This window comes from Mus musculus, chromosome 2 (assembly GCF_000001635.26).
Source record: "Mus musculus strain C57BL/6J chromosome 2, GRCm38.p6 C57BL/6J".
In the NCBI taxonomy this organism is placed as follows: Eukaryota; Metazoa; Chordata; class Mammalia; order Rodentia; family Muridae; genus Mus; species Mus musculus.
The window spans coordinates 6032668-6054873 of record NC_000068.7 but is presented as its reverse complement, the minus strand read 5'-3'; the positions used below and the strand labels follow the sequence as shown (position 1 = coordinate 6054873).

The 22206-nt window shown below is 40.9% G+C and overlaps 1 protein-coding gene across 5 annotated transcripts in view; it reads right to left on the bottom strand.

Moving 5' to 3' along the window:
- Upf2 (UPF2 regulator of nonsense transcripts homolog (yeast)) overlaps positions 1 to 22206 on the bottom strand; it is a 105257-nt gene that overhangs the window by 1830 nt on the left and 81221 nt on the right. For 3 of the 5 annotated variants that reach the window (XR_001783050.1, XM_006497485.4, NM_001081132.1), the window contains 6 exons: positions 20623 to 20762; positions 14664 to 14765; positions 14313 to 14411; positions 7809 to 7976; positions 4395 to 4536; positions 3245 to 3365 (listed from right to left, as the gene is read on the bottom strand). Coding sequence is in view for 4 of the 5 variants with exons in the window: in XM_006497485.4 (XP_006497548.1) it covers positions 3245 to 3365; positions 4395 to 4536; positions 7809 to 7976; positions 14313 to 14411; positions 14664 to 14765; positions 20623 to 20762 (772 nt within the window). In the remaining variant the exon portion in view is untranslated. Of the gene's footprint in view, positions 1 to 3240; positions 3366 to 4394; positions 4537 to 7808; positions 7977 to 14312; positions 14412 to 14663; positions 14766 to 20622; positions 20763 to 22206 lie in introns of those variants that run through there. The other 2 variants (XM_006497486.1, XM_006497487.1) reach the window with 2 other exon arrangements.

Genomic DNA, 22206 nt, shown 5'->3' with positions numbered 1-22206 from the left:
TGTATCTATAAGCTATGGGACGGCCAGCAGACTCCTGGAAGCTGGGGTGCCTGAACATGCCCTCCATAGCCCACAAGCAATCAGCCCTGCCTGAGACAAACACAATTCTGCTGTTGAAGCCACTCCCGGCAGGGGAATGAACTGCTACACTACGGTTTAACTAACAGCAGGCTAGAGTAGCAAGAAACTCTCAAGGAATAAAATACAAAACGAGACAAGTGTATCCTGAGCTATGGCTACAAAATCTCTTCAAGAACTGAACTAAAAGGAGGGGGTGAGGCGGGGATACTGACACAATCATTCTCGGAAAGGAAGAAATTAAAGACACAAAAGTCTTTCCTGAAGTAAATGCAAGCAGCTGTCTGAAACCGAAGTGCAGTGGATGAGGAGATCAGACTTCTAGTAGAATGCACGTGACCGACCATCTTATAGGCAAACAATTATCCTGAGTGATTCTAAGAACTGAAAAAAGTATTTCTAATACATACTTGAGCTAATGTTATCCTAGGAAATATATAATAATTAACCTTAGAATACTGACGTGGAGAAGTTCCTATGGGGTGTTGTGGACAGAGCCTAGATTTACAAGAGTTGAAGGCCCACCAGAGCTACACATAGTAAGGGTCTGTGTCAAAGAGAGCCACGGGCTGGGGGCTTAGCTCCGTCAGGAGCACAGCCCTAGCTGGGTTACTTGCCCATCAATGTGGGAAGGGAATATAATAAAAGCTGTGAGCCAGGGGCTGGTGAGATGGCTCAGTGGGTAAGAGCACCCGACTGTTCTTCCGAAGGTCCGGAGTTCAAATCCCAGCAACCACATGGTGGCTCACAACCATCTGTAACAAGATCTGACGCCCTCTTCTGGAGTGCCTGAAGACAGCTACAGTGTACTTACATATAATAAATAAATAAATCTTAAAAAAAAAAAAAAAGTTGTGAGCCAGCTCTCCTAGCTGCTTGACAAGATGAGATGGGAGAACTAAGCCAGGGACCCCTTAAGTCAAGCTGGACAGTACAGCAAATACCCTGTCTCAGAACAAGGGAGGGCACAATGCATTTCAGTAAATAACCGATACATATGGGCAAAGTTTAGAAAGCACTGCGATCATCCACAAGGAACTGAAGCACCCAGGTGTCAGTATCAACACTTGCTGAAGATGCCAGTGTCAGCTTTTCAAGGCAAACTGAACTGAAAGCAACTTGCTCTAGACTACTGAAAAGTACGGAAAAAAACCAGAAAATAGTTTTACTTAAAGCATATTACCTCATTCAAGGTAAACACCTATAATTTTCTAAAGGACTTAAGTTTTAATTTACATTCTTATCAACTCTTGATTAAGCCTATCAAATCCCTAGGCAAAGATATTACAACTACTTCAGTAACCAGCCAGCAAGTAAATTTTACTTTAACTGCCAAATCATGTCATGAGTGTTAATAACTGGCTTTAAATAGAATCCATCATCTCAAGAATCAATTTGGAAGCAGTTCCTCATAGGCACAAGTTTCCCTCCCTCACACAGAAAACCCCTTACTACAGCACACTTAAGACACCTGATGATACCACATTCTTCTACCAATGCTATCTTGAAGGGAAAAGCAAAGAAAATAAATAGAACCTAAACTACCAGAAGATTTCATTCTTTCATTTCTTTTTTTTCAAATAACTATATTTCTTCACCTAGAATTTAAAATTTAAAACCAGAGACCACTTGCTACTCCAATCGGCTTAACACCTCTTTACACGTTTGTCTTCTCTTTTACAATGTTCACTCACACATTACATTTTTAAAGGGTTCATTAGACTTTACAAAGGGCCTTTTAAAAGACTTATGTGAATTTTTGTCTGCATGTATGTATATATATGTACCATGTACATGACTGATCTCATGGAGGTTAGAGGAAGGTGTCAGAGCCCCTGGAAATGGAGTTAAATACGGTTGTGACTCTCCACGTGGGTGCTAGGAATCAAATGTAAGTCCTCAGAAAGAGCAGTAAGTGCTCGTAACCACTGAGCCATCTTTCCAGCCACATGCCATCCCCGCCCCACCCCTTTTGAGGTGGTTTAGAATTTGCTATAATCAAAGCCAGGCTTGAACTCACGGAACTAACGCCTGCTTCTGTCTAGCTAAGACCTAGGATAAGTGTGTGCTACCATGCTAGGCTCAGAGGGTCATTCTTAAAGATGATGGATGCTGGCTAGTCTTATGTCACTTGACACAAACTAGAGTTATGAAAGGAGGGAACCTCAAATGAGAAAATGCCTCCATAAGATCCAGCTGTAAAGTATTTTCCTGATTAGTGGTTGATAGGGGAGGGCCTAACCCACTGTGGGTGATGCCATCCCTGGGCTGATAGTCCTAGGTTCTATAAGAAAGAAAGCTGAGTAAGCCATGAGGAGCAAGCCAGTAAGCAGCACCCCTTCATAGCCTCTGCATCAGCTCCTGCTTCCAGGTTCCTTTCCTGACTTTATTGATGAGCCAATATGCACATGTAAGCCAAACCCTGTCCTCTCCAACTTGCTTTTTAGTTATAACCCTAAAATAAGTTGGTATTACTGTGATAGACCTGACCATGTTTTTGGAGGATCGTGGAAAGACTGGAACTCTGGGCTAGAAAAGTCACTGAGTGTTGAGAGCTTAGTGGGATGCTCTGTGGGAGGTTGGAAGATAACAATGTTGAGAGAGTACAAACCATGAGCCTGGCTTGTGACATTTCAGATGGAAGCTTAAAGATTCCATCGGGGCCATTTGCTCTTTTAAGATCCTGTGGTTCTGGGTAGCTGGGGCTGAACAATCAGCTGTGATTAACAAGATACCAGAACTCTTCAGGAGTTTTGCTGGGATACTCAGTGCTGGTCAGCTGGTGCAGAGAGTTTAGTGGTTAAGAGAGCAGCATCACTGCGGTGGAATCTTCTAGAAGTGTTTCCTGAGAGCACAGCGAAAGCTTTGCTCCAGAGGCAGCCATGGTTGGACACAGTTGTAGTTTTGGTCTCTGATGACGATAAAAGGGGACGGATATTATCAGGAACACTACAGCATACACTTTAAGCTATTTTTAAGAAATCAAATAGGCAGGAAACTAATACTTCTCATTGCCTCTTAAGCTACTTTGCATTTTTAGTAGCAATGTAACGGGCTTCAATAAAATTAAGCTCTATCATTGAATCTAGTCATAAGTTCTCAACTGGTTCACAGGAGCATCACCAACAGAAACACTTGTTAGAAGAAGCAAGTGAAGGCTGTTTACCTCCCACCAGTCTTAAAGATTAGATCTGCATTAGGTGCTCCCTTTGGATGCTGGTAACGAGGCCGCCGCTCACGATTAGTGTTTGCTGGAGCTGGGCGCTGTGCAAGAGACTGCAACATTTCTGTATTAGGAACAAAGAGGAAAATGCTGTTAGCTCTTGGGAGCATATACCTCCACAAACCTATAGCTCTTGGGAGCATATACCTCCACAAACCTATAGCTTTTGGGAGCATATACCTCCACAAACCTATAGCTTTTGGGAGCATATACCTCCACAAACCTACAAACACCAGGGGGATAAAGCTCATTGGTCCTTATATGTAGGTAGCTGACTCTTTCAGAGAAGAACAGTATATAGGCTAATGAAAATCAAGTACTAAAACCATGGAAAAGCAAAGGAAGTAACAACTGTAATAGCTACATTTAAAACACTCTATGACAGCCTAGGGGCACTGTTCCTCCGCAGGCACTGTCCCCTGGTTTTCTCCAACAGCAATTCTCACTGGGACTTGGGCCTTGCCTAGCATTAGCTTTGGTAGGCCAGCGAGCCCCAGGGATCTGCCCCCCAACACTGGGGTTACACACTGAGTGCTGGGAGATCCAACTCAAGTCCTTTACAAACACTTTACAATCTGAACTTTATACCCCCAATTTCCCATATTATTATTTTTATTCAAGTTGATAAGATTTATTTTTATATCTGGTTGCTATGGTGCATTTAGGAGGCAGAAACAGGTGGATCCCTAAGTTGAAAGCCAGTCTGGTCTACAGAGCAAGTTCCAACATAGCGCTACACAGAGAAACCCTGTCTTGGGAGAAAAAAAAAGGAAAAAAAATGATTAATTTTAATTCTGTACATGCGTGGATCATGTGCATGTGAGTGCAGACAAAGCCAGAGGAGTTGGTTACAGGCAACTTGTGAGCCACCTGAGGTAGTTGAAGGAAATTAAACTCAGGACCTCTGGAAGAGCAGTATGTGCTCTCAACTGCTGAGCCATCTCTCCAGCCCCTCTATACACTGTTACTAAGTGACCTTTCTTTCATTAAGATAGAGTCCTACTGTGTACCCCAAGCTATCCTCAGCCTGCAGAGTGATGACATGTAGGTCAATGGCCTATGCTACCATTGCTAGCCTGTAACTCTCTGATACCTTGATAATCTTCTTGCTCTTGTCGTTCATTGATGTCTAAGGTGAGCTTTTTCATCCTCATCCTCTCCTCTTGTTCTGCTTGTTGCTGGTTCCAATGATTTGCAGCAAGTTGGGATGACATGGGCACATTGAGAATCTTAAACTGGAGGAAAAACAACACTGGAATCAAAAGTAGCCTGATAAAGTAGCAAGGATGATTAAATGAGTTTACAAAACAATACTATCTATCCTTCACTGTAAATCAAATTTGTCAAACCTGTATTATTCAAAAAAGAAACAGGGCCTATCTACTGGTGGATGGGAACGGGAAGGCTACTTAGCTTGACTGACTTCATGAACAGCAGCGCTCTGGAAGCAGATGCCTAGAGACAGGCTAACCTTCTATCCTGCAGACCCATCATATGTGAACACAGGGAGATGGGACACGAGGAGGGAGGGTGACATAACTGATGCAGAGGTCTGGTCCTTTCTCAGAATGCCCATGTTCAGAATGACGTGTCTAGCTTAGGAATGCACATGGCAAACAAACCTAGATAGAAATCTGTAAAATACAGCCCATGGCTCCCTGGGAACTTTTAGGTAAGCTATGATAATCGCTAAGCATAAAACAAATTGTTTAAAGTGTTTCTTTTTTTTGGGGGGGGGGACTTCAAGACAGGGTTTCTCTGTGTAGCCTTAGCTGTCCTGGAACTCACTTTGTAGACCAGGCTGGCCTCGAACTCAGAAATCCGCCTGCCTCTGCCTCTCGAGTGCTGGGATTAAAGGTGTGTGCCACCATGCCCGGGGAAAACAAGGTGTTTCACAACCTAAACTCTGTGGCACAACAGTGTGCATGCTTTACCTCCACCTTGTGTCATGTAAAGCCTTTGTGCATAGTATATGCTTTAAAATGTTAGAATTAAATGACCTTTCCAGACTTTCTTCTTTGTGCCAAGAAAAGCCTTGGTATGGGTAGGGAGTGTGAAGGAAGAGCAGAGAGAATAAAGGAGACCTAAAATATGATGACTAAGATTTTTAAAAAGCCTAGCTCAGAGAAGCAAGCAAGCCTAGCGGAAAATGTTAAAACTGGGATTTGAGAATCCTGGTTACGGTAGCAAATTACCAACTCCAGGTAGCCAAAAAGCAGTTTTGGCAAAGATCTGGGCATAATCCCAAATTCAAGTCTTCCAGCTCTCATTTTCCTCCTTAGAGACTGAGTGAACACAGAGAGCATAGCCTGGGTCTACAGAGAGTAAGGGGTGGGACTTGTTGTAAAGCCTGGTGTGTGTGTGTGTGTGTGCTCGTGGACATGCACACACAGGCATGCCTATACAGAGAAGGGTGGGAAGTGATGAAGGATTTTACTTTACCGTGTTAACTTTAATGTTAGTCATGATTGTAGTCTTTGCTAGCCCTATTATTCTACTATTACTGAGGCTATTTTACACACTAGCTAGCAAAATAAAGGTATAAAGCAGGACTTCTATGATCACTTATTTAAACAGGAAGTTATGGACAGGAACTGAGCTACTCAACTAGAAATTTAAAAAAAAAAACAAAGACTATATAGAGGGGAGTTGTATGAAGTCATGTAATGCAAACTGTGAAGGGCGGGTGAGCCCAGGGCACGGTCCTGCTGTGGCCCTCAGCCTTGGGTTAGGGAGCTGCTGCTGATTATCTTAATCTCTCCTTGTTTTCTTACTGGAAAGGAAAGAGGGCTTTCTAGTGTTAACTTAGTGGGGGTTGTCTTTATCAAGGGCAGGCCCTCAGCCCTCACACCCTGCCTTGTAGCTGGACGCCAAGAACAGAGACTCCAGCCACACTCTCGGAGGTCTAGTCAGGGCTGCTCTTTCTTACTGTGTAGGGAGTTAAATGACTCATCTTACTTATTCCCAGGGTTGAACACTGGTGGTGGCTACTGCAGAGTTTTAGGTTCTGGTACTCTTATTTAACATAGAGGTGGCAACCCACTTTGAGCCACAGGTTCAAGAAGGAGCTAGTTCTAGGGTCAGGTCTCAGCAATTGTATAAAGTATAAAAGCAGTCAAAATCTTTATGTGACTCCCATCTGCTGGCACTGGTGACTAAGGATGGTGCTAGAGAGCTGTTCTTTATCCTCTAGACAGAGAGGCAGACATCCAAGACCAATGTGGTGTTCACCAGGAGCTAGCCCTGCTGATCTTTCAGGGGTTCCTGCTTACTGTTTGTTATCCTCTTCATAGGATCTGTCAGCCCTCATCTCCAGTGTGTGTGTGTGTGTGTATGTGTGTGTGTGTGTGTTGAACACACACTGTCCCTGCACCCACTGAGCCATCTCACTATGCTGGTCTCAGTACTGTGGCTACAGATTCTTCAGGCAGAGACAGTACTCACTAACTTCCTGACTGTGTCTGCAGGCACAACCTCCCTTCCTGCTTGTCCCTATGCTCGTTGTCTCCTTTCACTTTCTTTATGTCCCTCATCTTCCCAAGCTGACACTGTGAATTCCTTTACTAAACCAGAATGACAGCTCCAAGAGAGAAGAATTTGCTTAACTTATGCTCTACACAAAAGGTCCAGCATGAACACAAATAAGCCAAATGGTCATGTGAATAACATGTAAACCACCTAATTAGACCTGACTTCCTTATTTCCTAAAAGCTGGTATTTCTTTCATTCTAATACATATCATTAAAACAAAAATGTTAATTATAACATGAATTAATCAATTCAGAAATAAACCTGATATCAGAAATGATAAAGCATAAAAACAGAACTGATCCATGAGCATGCAGAAGATGTTTCTAACAGCTGGCCTTTATCCTTGTATACCAAGTCTTATCATCTCACAGGAGATAAGACAGGCGGGTATTCCAACATTTCTGCCGCCTATATATAGTCCTAGGACATAGACACATACATATGCATACTAATGCATAGCTGCTGCTCAGTAAACATCTGCTAAATGAACACATGGGTTCCTAATGTAATGGCTTAGTAGGCAGGGAAATGACTTAAGGGACCTTATGTTAACACACAGCAAAGAAAGGAAGAGCACAGTCAGAAGGTCAGAGAAGATGTGGGGCCTGGTAACAGACTTCAACAGAACGACTAACCCTTGGCACTCAGTGTTTCTTGGTATATGTTAGTCCACATCCTCCTCTCCCTTATCCTATACTGAGCTTCCTTATATAGTTTTCTACTTAAAGTCAAGGTATTTATATGTTCTTACAAGTACATACACACTTAGAACTTTCCATTAACACACATCCAGTCTAAAAGTCAATCAATTCAGCTATCAATCAATCATCATGAATAGTATCTCTACCACTGAATACTCTAAATGTTTACCACCTCCTTTTGTAGGAAAATGGTAACTTGGAATTTACTAAACAAAGTAAATTCTAACACGCGATAACCAACAATTATCTGTAACTACACAAGGAACATATCTTACCTGCTGTTTATTGCCTTTTCTTGTTAACATGACAAATGGCATCGTGTCTGCAGACTCCGTCTCTCCTTCCCCACCGCCAAGCGGGGGCCCTTTCCTCAGCTGGCTTTTGAGATGCAAAGGGATAGCAACATCAAGCTGGTGCACTTTAACAGACTCACCACTTCGCTGCTTCAAGACAGAAATTTAAAAAGTATATAAATATTCTGAAACACACATAGAGAAATTAAAAAAAAAAACTGCAAACAATTCATTCAACATAGTATTTCTTGAAACAAAATCTTAAGATCCAGAGACTGGCAAACTCAAAACAAAGAAACGTTTCTCCTCACTGCCTAAGAAGCCTTTGAGTCTGACTTCTGAGAGTTCCTTAGGGAACACTGTGATTTGGCTTCTGTTTACTGCACCAGCCTCCATGGCACACAACACTGTGGGCCCCACAGACTGAGTTCTTCAAAAGCATCCTGCCCTTTCCCCTCTCATGCACATAGCTGCCTTTGTATTACCAGAGACTCTCTGGGTCTGTGAAGTCTCACTCTTCCATGGCTTATTCCCTCCACCCAGCACTCATAAGCAGCACTGTACAAACAACAGGCGCTCATCAAACACTCAAGAACAAAAGAAACCTAGAGCAATTCACATTCATTTCTTAGTTGTAGTATCAACTGACTTTAGCATTTATAGTAAATTTTCCAAAAAATTAATTGCATGAATCTTGACTGATGACTTACTTTGCGTTGTTTCGAGGTAGATCAAAAGATTAAAGATTAATAGGAGTTAGTCCTGAGGTTTGGGGGATGGCTTGGTAGGTAAAGTGCAGGCTACACATGCATGGGGACCTGAGTCTGGAAGGCTAGCACCCATATAAAAGGCCAGGTATAGTAAGCAGTATTTGTAGTCCTAGCCCCAGGAGGCAGACACAGGAAGATTCCAGGCAGGGGCTAGCTAACAAGGCTGTGTAAGCAAATCTCCAGGTTCAGAAAAATGCTGTGTAGATAGAGGAAGACATACAATGTCAATTTTGGTGTGTACACACGTACACACATGCACACAGAGGTGGTGGTGGGATTGATTTAGTGTACCTTCAGAAAGCTCATGAACTTTTGTTTGTTTGTTTGTTTGAGACAAGGTTTCTCTGTATAGCCCTGGCTGTCCTGGAACTCACTCTGTAGACCAGGCTGGCCTCAAACTCAGAAATCCACCTGCCTCTGCCTCCCAAGTGCTGGGATCAAAGGCGTGCGCCACCACGCCTGGCTGCTCATGAAGTTTTTTTTTTTTTTTAATATTTTTTATTATTACGTATTTTCCTCAATTACATTTAGAATGCTATCCCAAAAGTCCCCCATACCCTCCCCCCACTTCCCTACCCACCCATTCCCATTTTTTGGCCCTGGCATTCCCCTGTACTGGGGCATATAAAGTTTGTGTGTCCAATGGGTGCTCATGAAGTTTTAAAGGAGACATACACATAAGCTATAATACATTAGAGGCATCACCTGTATGGAGTCTGCCTAACTGGGAGAAGGCAAGTACAGGGATTTCATGAAAGACTGAACAAGAATGGCAGTTATGAGGACATTAGTGTAACTTCTAAGCAGATGGTAAAATAGCAGTTTTGGGAATACAGAAAAAAATTAGGAAAACAGATGCAACAGTAGGGCCTGAAATGATGTAGTTAAGTGGGGCTCCCACACGCATGCTAACAACTCCTGTCTATACACTACTGAATGCAGCAGACTGATTCCTCTGAGGTCTCAAAATTTCTTTTTTAACATTTAAATCATATATTCAAGAGACTTGCCCATCAAGCAAAATAGCTGTTTTATCAGTTTTGTTTTGTTTTGTTTTGTTTTGTTTTGTTTTTGGTCTTTTTGAGACAGGGTTTCTCTGTGTAGCCCTGGCTGTCCTGGAACTCACTCTGTAGACCAGGCTGGCCTCAAACTAAGAAATCTGCCTGCCTGCCTCTGCCTCCCAAGTGCTGGGATCAAAGGCGTGCGTGCGCCACCAGGCCCGGCTCAGTTTTGTTTTCTAGTTACAATTCATCAGAACTGGCCTGAAGTGGTCTCGGATTTATTAGATTTATAGGGATCTTTTACTTAAAAAGTGAAAAGTGTTACAGTAGGTAAATCTTGACCTGGAAAGTATTTTAAAATTATTAACGATCAGAAAATTAACATATTCTCTTTGTAAGGTTTTTAAGTACAAAAATGTATCTAATTCCTCTATTTTATCTCTCTCTGTGCCTCAGCTTAAGATGCAACCACTGTTAATAATGGGTTGTTTTTCCAGTTTCCCTTATATATGCTAAAATATACATATATAATCAAATAACTATTTCCAAGCAAACTGTCCTATACTAAACATATATCATTAATTTGCAGTGCCAGAGATAAGAGTCCAGAGCTTTGGACATGTCCAGGTAACATCCTACCACAGACCTGTGTCCCCAATCCTATTATTATCATTATTATTCTTACTTTCTTGAGACAGGATTAAACTCACTAAGTTGCCTATGGTAGCCTTGAACTCATTTGGTAGTTCATGTAGGCCGTAACTTTGTGATCTACCTGCTTCAGTTTTCTGAGTATGGCACATAGTTTTCTTTCCAATTCTATTCTTGGGGGCATCTTTCTATTTGAACATATACACATGGGGTTGGCAGCAGATATAAATGCATGCATATCTCCTTATTTGAGTCTTCATTGATAGATAACTAACATTAATCATTGATAGACAACCCAAAGCTTACTTTATACTTATTTTGTATGGTTTTCCCCTAGGGAAGTAAGAGGGACGTGGGACACCTGCTCCGGGGTGTGCACAGGTCCGAGGACACCTGCAACAGCTGGTTTACCCCTCCACCACGTGGGTCCTGGGAAGGAGTCCAGCTCATCAGGCAGCAGTGCCTTTCCTGCCACGCCAGCTCAGCAGCCCCACAAGTGTGCTTGAGAGACAACTGCATCATGAGGACACTCATCTACTAATGGAGTCCTAATCTGATGGCATCATTGAGAAGTAACACAAAGTCAGGAAGTGAAACCTTGCTAAGGCTTTAGTATGACATCCTTTATAGAGTCACACTAAAAGGAGTCCACAGGCTGGGTATGGGTGCATGCCTTTAATCCCAACACTAAAGGGGCAAGCAAAGACAGGCAGATCCTTGTGAGTTCAAAGCCAGTTTGGTCTATAAAAGCAAGTTCCAGGCACTATTGGACGACACAGTGAAACTCTTTCTTAAAAAAAAAAACCCAACAAAACAAAACAAGTTCAGCCCCCAGCTGTAGTGCTGCTTTGGGAAGTGTTTGAAATTTTAGGAGGTGGGAACTTGTTGGGAGAGAAAGTGCATTCTGGAGAAAGACTTCCTGGCCCCTTCCTGTCTCTCTCCTTCCCAGCCTCTATGAGATGTGCAGTCTTTATCATACACTCCTATCATCATGCTTCCAGCATAAAGCAATAATTGACTGAAGTTGGGGGCCAAAGGACATCTTTCTTCCCCAGAAGAGTGTCACAGTGACAGAAGGTCTAACCTGTACAAGCCTGGCTGCAGGAGCAGGTTACTGGGAGCACGCATGTTCTCAGGAATGTGTCCTGTCCCTGGCCCCCTTCTGTCTTCGTGGGGAGATGGCTTCCTACACTACACACTTCATTGATGCTTCTGTACTGCTATGTAACAGACTGAAACCAAACACAAAATAAGTTCTTCTTCCATGAAACTATTTCTGTCAGGCATCTGTCACAGCAATAAAAGATCAAATTCTCAATCTAGTCAAGTACCTAGTGAAGCCAGTTCACTCTACCAAGTGAAAAGCTCTCAGGTGTTTCCTGTTACTGTGCTAGGCAGATCACCATCTGTACCTGCCCATTACCAAGACAGCCGTCTACCCAGGTTTCAGTGTTTGCAGTCCCACCCCTATCAGAACTAACTTCATCTAGGACTTGCTCTTCCAAGGGTTCCCATTACAGTTCTCTGTTCTTGTCACCATTTGCCTGTAGATTATGTCCACTGATGCTAAGCCTCTATTTAGTTTTCACAGGCAGGCTATTTTCTGTCTTAAGACCTTTGAAATTTTCTTCACTTTTCCCTAATTAAAAATTTTGTATGTGTAGATATTTGCTTGCATGTATGTATCTCTCTGCATCATTGTGTGTCTGGATCCTGCAGAGCCATCAGATCCCTTGAATCTGGTGTTACAGATGGTTATGACCACCACGTGGGTGGTGAGAATTGAACCCATGCCCAGTGCCCTGAAAGCATCCAGTGCTCTTGACTACCCAGCCTTCTTACTAGCCAGCCCATTTCTAAATTTAAACAGCTCCATTTGACCAGCTCTATTTAAAATTGTGCTATTAGAAATGTCTTTTCCACCATCCCATCTAATGAAGGCTCTTCCCTTTCTAGAAACCAAAACATTCTATCTGTACCAATGATCACGAATTTAGAGTACATACATGGTAGTCTTTAAATACCTATCCTCTCTGAGAAGAAGAACGTCTGTCTTATCTACTACTTCTGCCTCACCGTGTGTACTGTTAGTCACTCACATACAGCTTCTCAGGAACTATCAAATGGTTACTGACTCCATACGCTGCTTTATGAAAACTCTTTTATTTCTCTTCTAGAAAATTACAATTGCTAATTATGCTTTATTTGACATGCCTCTAAAGTAACCTGAGACTTACTTAATAAATTAAGGGCTTTTGGGCTAGTTATGGCAGCATACACATGTAATTTAAACACATGGGAGGTTGAGGCAGGAAGATTGTAAATTTGAGGCCAGTCTGGGCTAATTATCAAGGCCAGCCCCAGCTATCTAATGGGATCTTGACTCAAAAATAAAACAAAATATCAACCAGAGAGACACTGAATGCTTCTGTGACAATCTGCCCTCCCCCAAAAAGAAACAGTCCAGACAAGGAAGCTATTAAACAGTCCTTAAAAACTGTGATAAAGATGCTGAAATGCTCCTCACAGTTGAAGGGGTTGGGGGTGGAGGAAGTTCAGTTTTCTTTATGGGACAGGCCACTGGGAGTCTGACAATGTTCCAAAAAGTATAAGGGCAACACAAATGGGCCTTGGTAGTTGATTTATTTATTTTTTGTGGGGAGGCGGGTACACAAGGGTGGGAAGGGGGACCTGGAATGAATGAATGTGTTCAGGGTAAATTGTATAAAATTACCAAATAATTAATAAAAATATTATGTTGGACAAAAACAAAAAACTGACCAGCCAACCAAATAAAAAACCCACACAAATAAACATACACACACACACACACACACACACACACACACACACACACACATATATATAAACAATATCTGGATATATAGAGAAATACTTAATATCTGAAAGAAGCAGAAAGTTGGTCTAATGTGTGTATAATAATATTCTAAACAATAATAACAATAGGAAAAATGGTTAATACTTTGGGGAGGGATGAAGGAGGAGGTATGTTGAGCCCTTCAATAACTTTGTCAATAGTAAAATCTAGTATTTCTTCTCTAAAGAACCAGTCTGCCAGCACAAAATGACTTTAATATCTTAAACAAGCCCAAAACAAGACATCACCTTGCTCTATGGCCTAGCTAGCTATCCCCTAGTTCTCTTCCCTTTCCAGTGAACGCTGATCAATACTTAGCTATACTGAACATTTTCACTCCTTCCTTAAACCTAACTTACCTCAATGGTCGCCCCCCAACAACTCTATGTTCGGACAAAAGCATGCTAAGTTACCAAAGGGGTTATCAGTCATTTAATCAGCACAAGTAAACAACCCAAAGGAGTCTCTCTCCTATTACAGAAAAATGTAATCATTCCCAATTACTGTGATGTTTTAATAAATGCCAAATGAATGACTAGGGATGCAGTTCAGAGCCCAGCTAGCCCAGCTTGGGTTTGATCTCCAGTAGCACAGACCAAAACCAAAACGTTACACAGAGTTTTGATAAAATCTTGTTCATTAGCTGGATGTAGTGGCATATGTATTTAATCCCAGCATTCAGGAGGCAGAGGCAGTTTGAGGCCAGCCTGGTCTACAGAGTGAGGTCCAGCACTGCCAGGGCTACACAGAGAAACCCTGGTTCTCTCCCCCCTCCCCCAGTTTAGTAATGCTGTGAACATAAAGATTTATTTTATTGTTAGTTACGTCTCTGCATGTGTTATGTGGGTCACATGCACACAAGTGCCCATATAAGCCAGGGTTTCAGATCCCCAGTACCGGAATTACAAGTGCCTGTTAGCCATCCAACACGGGGGGTAGAAAACAAGTTGAGTAAGGGCAGTGCATGCTCTTAAAAATGATCACTCCCATCTTACAATAACTACATTTATTCTCATTCTCGCTCAGGAACTGCTAATCAGGATTTGGAATACAGGCCATGCTGGCAGTCATAATCTGTGTACATTAGGGAGATATGCCACAGGGGTGGCTGCTTAGAAAGAGATCCTTGTATTAATCAGAATCTTGTGTACTACAATGTTTTGTGTTCGAAAGAGTGATATTTTACCTGAAGGTTTTCTAGCATCATTTTGTCCAGAGCTTGAATGAAGTCCTCATCTTCTACACAAGGAACATGCTTCAGTCCGCCTCCCTTAATCATCACCTCCTTATCACACAAAGGAAAAAGTCATAACCCATTTCACTGTAATGTTTCATAAGTCAGAGCCTTTCTGTATGCTGATGTGGTTGGCATAACCAGAGGTAAAGGTTAAAATAACTTGCCACCCGGGGGAAACTCAAAGGAGGTTCCCAAGAAAGCAATTTTTTATCATCACAAGCAAAAAAATTCAATGACTTAAAATCAAATACTCAAAACCACCACAGAATTTGAAAATAAAACAAATACGGTCATACATACAGCATTTTCTTCATCAGTCTCGTTCTCCTTGTTGGAATCTGTGAGGTAATCTGTATTCTCCTCTTCCTCCTCCTCTCCCTCCTCCTCCTCCTCAGAACCCTCCTGAAATGAACAGCAACAGACAATTCAAGCCCTCCAGTAGGGAACCTAACATGCCTTACGGAGGTGTGTAGGTGTGTCGTTTACTTACTCCTAGCCTCCTTTCATGGAATCTGTCGGACAAGTCAGAGGGCCAACATTTCCTACATGCCAGGAGCTAAATACTAACCACAGGTCAGACAGCACATAAAGCAGTAACGTAAATCACACGAGGAAGCAGTTTCCTGAACCTTTAGTGTTTCTCACTGTAGTTTTTTTTTTTTTTACTATTCATCTAATTCTACAAAGTTCACATTTAATTCCACCAGTTAAAAACCACGATAGAGCACTATGCAGGGATGTTCTCTTGTCCTTTATTATTGTTCCCATTTTTTACATTAAAAACAAAATAGAAATCCAATTTGCAGCTCAAAAACATTACGGGGTCTATGGAAAGGGGTAACCTCAACTGAGTCACTGTCCCCTTCAGACTGACCTATGGGCATGTGGTCCTAGGTTATGTAACAAAGTAAATGGGCAAGCCAGTAAGCAGTGTTCCTTCACCATCTCTGCTTTAGCTTTTGCACCTAAGTTCCTCAGTTATGTCCTGCAACCTGTATCATCAACCACACCCTCCTCCTTCCCAATCTGCTTTTGATTATGGTGTTTATCACAGAAACAAAAATCAAAGTAGGACAAAGGTTATCTTCAGGAACATAGTAAATTCAAGAGCAGCCTAGGATACATGAGACCCTGTCTCAAAAACAAGCAAGCAGCCAAGCAAGCAAACACACAAAACAAGAAGCTAATCTTAAATTCCCTCCCGAAGAAAATGAATCGTGTGTGTGCATGTTCGTGTGCGTGTGTGTATACATATTTTGGGAGCAGGGGACAGGATCTCTCACTGATTCAGACTGGGTGGCCAGTGATCCTCAGGGATCCTCTCGACCTCTTCACAGATAGATAGTATTACAGGCTTCTCTCCGTGGGTGGTAGAGATAAAATTCAGGTGTTCGAATGCACTTTGCCAAATAAGCCTTTTTCCCAGCACCTCCTCCCCATGAATCAATTAATACACAAAGATGCTTCCTATTAAAACTAGATTAAACTAAGCTAAATGAATTAACAAAACCCCCTCCTTTTATTGCTCAGTTAATAAAGCTATGTGTCAGGAGTGGTTCAATGTAAGTGCTAAACAACACTCACTGTTAGGGTATGACTAAACAGGTCTACATATGCTTGGTATAAATGCATTACTCCCTTGAGTATTTTTTTAAAAGATTTATTATTACACATATGTACACTGAAACTGAAGAGGGCATCAAATCTCATTACAGGTGGTTGTAAGCCACATGTGGTTGCTGGGAATTGAACTCAGGACCTTCGGAAGAGCAGTTAGTGCTCTTATCCACTGAGCCATCTCTCCAGCCCTTTTTTATTTCTTTTTTTTGTTTTGTTTTGTTTTTTCGAGACAGGGTTTCTCTGTATAGCCCTGGCTGTCCTGGAACTCACTTTGTAGACCAGGCTGGCCTCAAACTCAGAAATCCGACTGCCTCTGCCTGGGATTAAAGGCGTGCGCCACCACACCCGGCTGCTTGAGTATTTTTTATATATGAATAGTTGGATACACAGATGAAGAGAGCCAACTGAACAGAATGTGTTCATTTTCACAAATAAAATATTCAACAGGAATACATTTGTCTTGAGCTTCCTATATACTAACATAATAAGGTAAAATTAATACATCATTTGCTGGCTAAGGCAAGCAGGAGAAGCAATGTAACACAACAAACCAACCAACCAAACCAAGCAACCAAACCAAAAAATGGCCACGTTGTATCTGGCTCTGGTACTACTCTGAGAGTGTGGGCAAATTATTTAACCTATTTGTAACTTAAGTTTCTAACTAACATCAACTGTGTCCATAGGAAACATATAGATAAGGTGGCGCATGCCTTTAATCCCAGCACTTGGGAGGCAGAGGCAGGTAGATTTCTGAGTTAGAGGCCAGCCTGGTCTACAGAGTGAGTTCCAGGACAGCCAGGGCTACACAGAGAAACCCTGTCTCAAAAAACCAATAAATAAATAAATAAATTAATTAATTAAAAAATTTTAAAAAAGTTTTAATAGACTACTTAATCTTCAACAGTTATTTGAGTTTCACACTGATACTTAAAGAGAACACACCCTGGTTGGGAATTGCTAAGATATAAAAGTACCAAGATGGGGTTGGAGAGATGGCTCAGTGGTTAGGAGCACTTGCTGTTCTTGCAGAGATCCTAGAACCCACATGGTGGTTACAATGGTCTGTGTAGGTCCAGCTGCACAGGCCCCAGTGTCCTCCTCTTATGGCACTGCACACACATGGTGTGCATTCATAAGTAAGTAAAACACTCATAAACATAAAAACAAATCTTAAAAAACCAAAACAACAACAACCAAACTGAAAGAACAGTGGCTCTGTGGGGACAAGCATTGAAGAGCTGAGCCCAAGGCTATATTGTGTGCTTAATAGATTCTCTACCACTGAGCTAAACTGTATGGTGCCCCACTGTTCCTAATGAGTTGAATTCTTGCCTTTTCTTTCTCCACTGGAGTAGATAGTAGAATATTCCTTCCCATGTTTATTACTCCCTAACTCATCTTTCTTTTTCTTAAATAATTTCTGTTTCTGGATAGCTATGGGAAGGAGTGACCTTGGAGGTGAAGAGAAGCTAAGCGCCTTACTCTTGTCATCTTACTCTTGTCAAAGCCAGCACAGGTTCCCAGAGGGCCACCCAACTCCTAACTGAATGTTCTGTCTGCTTTTCTCCCTAGTAGAGATATGTCCTGTCTGCTTTTCTCCCTAGTAGAGATATGTCCTGTACAGTGTTTCCTTCTTTGTCTTGAGACACAAGTATAAAATAAGCCCTCCCAAATACAAAGGTCAATATTGTAAACAAAGAAATGCATTTAAAAAGAAAAATACCGGGCTGGTGAGATGGCTCATCGGGTAAGAACACTGACTGTTCTTACAAAGGTCCCGAGTTCAAATCCCAGCAACCACATGGTGGCACAAAACCATCCGTAAAGAGATCTGACGCCCTCTTCTGGAGTGTCTGAAGACAGCTACAGTGTACTTACATATAACAAATAAATAAATAAATAAATAAATAAATAAATCTTAAAAAAAAAAAAAGAAAAAGAAAAATACCTCAAACTTTTTACAAGAAAGTTACTTCATATTTACTGAGCATGTTAGATTCGTTAGACTTTGCTCATCTAATTAGTACCACAGAAAACATTGTTAGTCTCAATATTTAAAAGAAATTAGTGTCTCATTTCCTTTTGTTATATAAAGTACTTAGCAAGCCAATTAAATTTATATTTCAGAATTTTTCTACAGCAATTTCATTTTGAAAATGAATCAACATAAAGGCACCTACTATGCTGAAACCAGTTATGGTTCATTTGTTTTTATCTACTTTAAGAGAGATGTAAGGCTCCAAGGAAAAAGTAGCACGTAAATATTTAAAAGTACATTCCTGCTGCCTATAAATACTACAGCCAATTATGGAGGCCACAGAGTATGGACTCTTCTGCTTTCCCAACTATCCATTTCTAACTAAATGACATGGGTAAAGCACATGAGATATCTGTTAGCAGCTAGAAAATCTTCAGGCTTAAAGAAAACATGGTCTTACAGATTTTCATTTTTACATGTAGAAAATCTTAATTACCTTAAATTGCTGGGTCCTTTCTTTTAATTTTATCTTATGACTCTATGAATAATTAATATCCTTTTAAACACCAAACTACATTTTCTAAATATCTAGGTTCCATATATTCAAACCATAACTTTAAAACGTAAGTTCCCCAAACAGTTATTAATTATAAGTGTTTTTCAGGGTTTAGTGAATATCACACTTCTAAGCTATTTCACATCCTAATTGCTTTAAGCACTCAACACAAAGTCATCTACACTAAATCACAATGATTTTATAATCTGGATATATACAAGAGCCAGGGAATACCTAATTTCTGCATTAAATTTTGCTCTCATTGTTATTCTACCTTACATTTATCCTACTATGACAAAATGGTCTTATTTTTAATTATTATACATATAGATTTTATTTACTGATTGATTTTACTTTATGTATGACCATTTCTCTATATGTATGTGCACTATGTGTGTGCCTAGTGCCTAGAGACAGAGAGGACACTGTATCCCTGGAACTGGCAGCTGTAATAATGTGAGTGCTGGCATAATCATTGAGCCATTTCTCCAGCTTCTATTTTTTTATTTATTTATGTATATGAGTGGTCTATCTTCCTGTGGGTCTGCCATGACAGAAGAGGGCATCATACTCATTACAGATGATTGTGAGCCACCATGTGGTTGCTGGGAATTGAATTCAGGATCTCTGGAAGAGTAATCAATGCTCTTAACCACTGAGTCATCTCTCCAGCCCACCCCCACCCTGCCCCGCCCCCGCTCCTACTTTATATTAAATTACATGTGTATACCTCTGGATACAGGTATAGACATGTGACCACAGAGACCAGAAGGACACAGAGCTGGAGTTATAGGTGAGTCTGAAGTGGCTGCTGAGAACTGAATTCCGGTCCTCTGCAAGAGCAGTATGTGCTCCTAAGTACTAGACCCGAATCCACTATTGTTTATTTGAGACAGGGTCTCTCACTTGCCTGGGACTCACCAAGTAGGCGGGGATGGCTGGGCAATGATTCCCCAGGGATCCATTTGTCTCCTTTCTCTGGATCTATTAACTTCAAGTAATTAACATTTTGTCTGGTCTTTTTTTGTTTTAAGATAGGGTCTCTCTACATTGGCCTAGCTGTCCTGGGACTATTTAGACCAGGCTGGCCTTGAATTCACAGAGCTCTACCTGCCTCTGCCTCCCAAGTACAGGTATTAAAGGCATGTGCCACCATGCCTGGTTTGTTTGTTTATTTGTTATTATTTAATTTTGTAGGTTGAATGGAGGTCCTCCTGCTTGCACGCAAACATATCACAAAGTAAGCTAGCTCCCCAGGTCCCAAAAAACCATTTTCAGTGGACACTAAATGGCAGGGAAGCAATTTCATATAGTTTGGCCTAAGAGTATAACACGAAAAGGGCAAACCAATTATTACGTTCACAATGAATCTCAAATTTCAGAACTACTATAGTTCGTAAAAATAAAGCAAAGTGTATGAATATTTAGTTAGTAAAATTGTTTTTAAGATTGTAAAGCCCAAAGATTACCCATAATATTAATAATACAATAAGATTAATATAAATAGATTAAAATGGTATTTTTTTCAAACTGCCAATAAATAAAAATGCTATAATCAATCTATATCTATATAAAAAACCTTACAAGGTATCTATAAAAAAACCTTAGTTAAGGGGTGTTATAATAGAAATACGTTATTAGTCACATTCTTAGTAATAAAAATAAAGAGAAGATTAATAAAAATCTTCACTCAGGCTAAAGAGAAGGCTCAGCATGGAAAAACACTTACTACCAAGCCTAATGATTTAAGTATAATCCCCAGGACCTGAAGAGAAAACTTACTCCTGAAAACTGATTCCTGAGCTCAGGGTGTGTGTGTGTGTACAGAAATAAATAAATGTAATAGGTTTTAAAAACATTTACTCGCCGGGTGGTGGTGGTGGTGGCGCACGCCTTTAATCCCAGCACTTGGGAGGCAGAGGCAGGCGGATTTCTGAGTTTGAGGCCAGCCTGGTCTACAGAGTGAGTTCCAGGACAGCCAGGGATACACAGACAAACCCTGTCTCAAAAAACCAAAATAAATAAATGAATGAATGAATGAATGAATAAAATTTACTCAGTCGCAGTATGCTTCCTCACATAGTGGACATAAGAGTACTTACTTCTTCTTCTGGCTCGTTCACTTCACTTTCATTTCCAGACTGTTCCTCTGTCTCAGCTCCTCCTTCTTCTTCTTCTTCATCCTCTTCAAGATTTTCCCCTTCTGTCATAGAATCTTTGGACTCTTTGTCATTTACTAGGCCTTGAAAAGAGGACAAAAATGGAAATAAATACACTTAGAAAGATAAATGCTATACTATGGTTTTTATATCACTTCACTTAAAAAGTATGAAGTAACTTTAATAGCCATTCCTAAGAGCAATAAATGATCATAATTGTGAGAAACAACAGAAAAAATACAATTTCCTATCCACAAGACTATAAAAGAAAAATAATATATATGCAGACATATGCCTTTTTCCCTTTTCTTCCATCTCCAAATACTGAAAAGATGATCCTGTTTAAAGTCAATCTCAGATGAAGACAGACAAAGACAGTCACATGTAAAGGTCAGCCTCAGACACACGTGACACAGAGCTGTGGCATACTTTACAAAATAAATATATAAAGTCGTATCACTTTGTGGAGAAGTCACATCTGGCTGTCAATCTGAATGCACAGCATTGTTCTGCAGTTTACATTTTCTTCAGTAGCAGCGTGTTCTTCCATGGGGAACCTGCTGCCCAAATCTTTCCCTTCCCATGTCATCTACATCTTACTGTACAGCTCGTCTTCACATTGGATTAATTTCAATTTACTTGCTCTAATTTGAAGAAACACATAACATAGTCTGACCTATTTCCCAACTCTTTCCTACAAATTACAGAGAGCTTGTCTTTAGATGTGCTCATCCACTGTCCTCAGTAAGAGTATCTATCACTGAATATGTCTCTTCAAGTGCCGCCTGACCGTCCTTCCTCTCTGGTCCCCCCTGACAGCTGATGCCATCTCACTTCTTTTCGAGTAAGTTCATAAGTGTTGCAAGACCATTAAGGACAAAGAACTTAGTCTATATATTTCAAATTCAACAAAGGCTATAATTGACAAGTAGACAGCAGGTTTAGTAAATCAGTCCTAGTTATTCACAGAATTTTCGTAAAATACAGGAAGAACTATTGATAATATGCATTAATCTTCTCATTTTATGGATGCTGAATGTCAGAGTTTGAGTAACCAGACAAATCTCTAACAACAGAAATGTACTCTAGCGCTCTAAGGCGAGGCAGTGGTGAAAGGACAGGAGTACAGAGCAGTTAAAGCTATTTTCACAGTTGAGGGAAGACAAAGCAGATGGACGATGCTCGGCACTAGCTGTTCTAAAAGTGAAACTGATGCTGAAGAAAAACAGGGTTGCAGGTTATGTCCCATTAATCTAAGGATTTACGTATTGTTTAGTGGCTTTCATATATAAAAGGAACCAATTTTATTTATGTCTGTTTACTTGGACTTTAAAATATTCGCTGGCATGTGTGTATAAGTACGTTGAATGCGTATCACACCATGGCGTGAGTGTGGAAGACCAATCGGCAGGACTCAGTCCTTTACTACCGTGTGAGCTCCAAAACTCAGAGTCAGGCTTGGTGACAAGCATCCTTACCTGCTCAACTTTCTTGGAGACCTCTAACTGGATTTAAAAACAAAATATT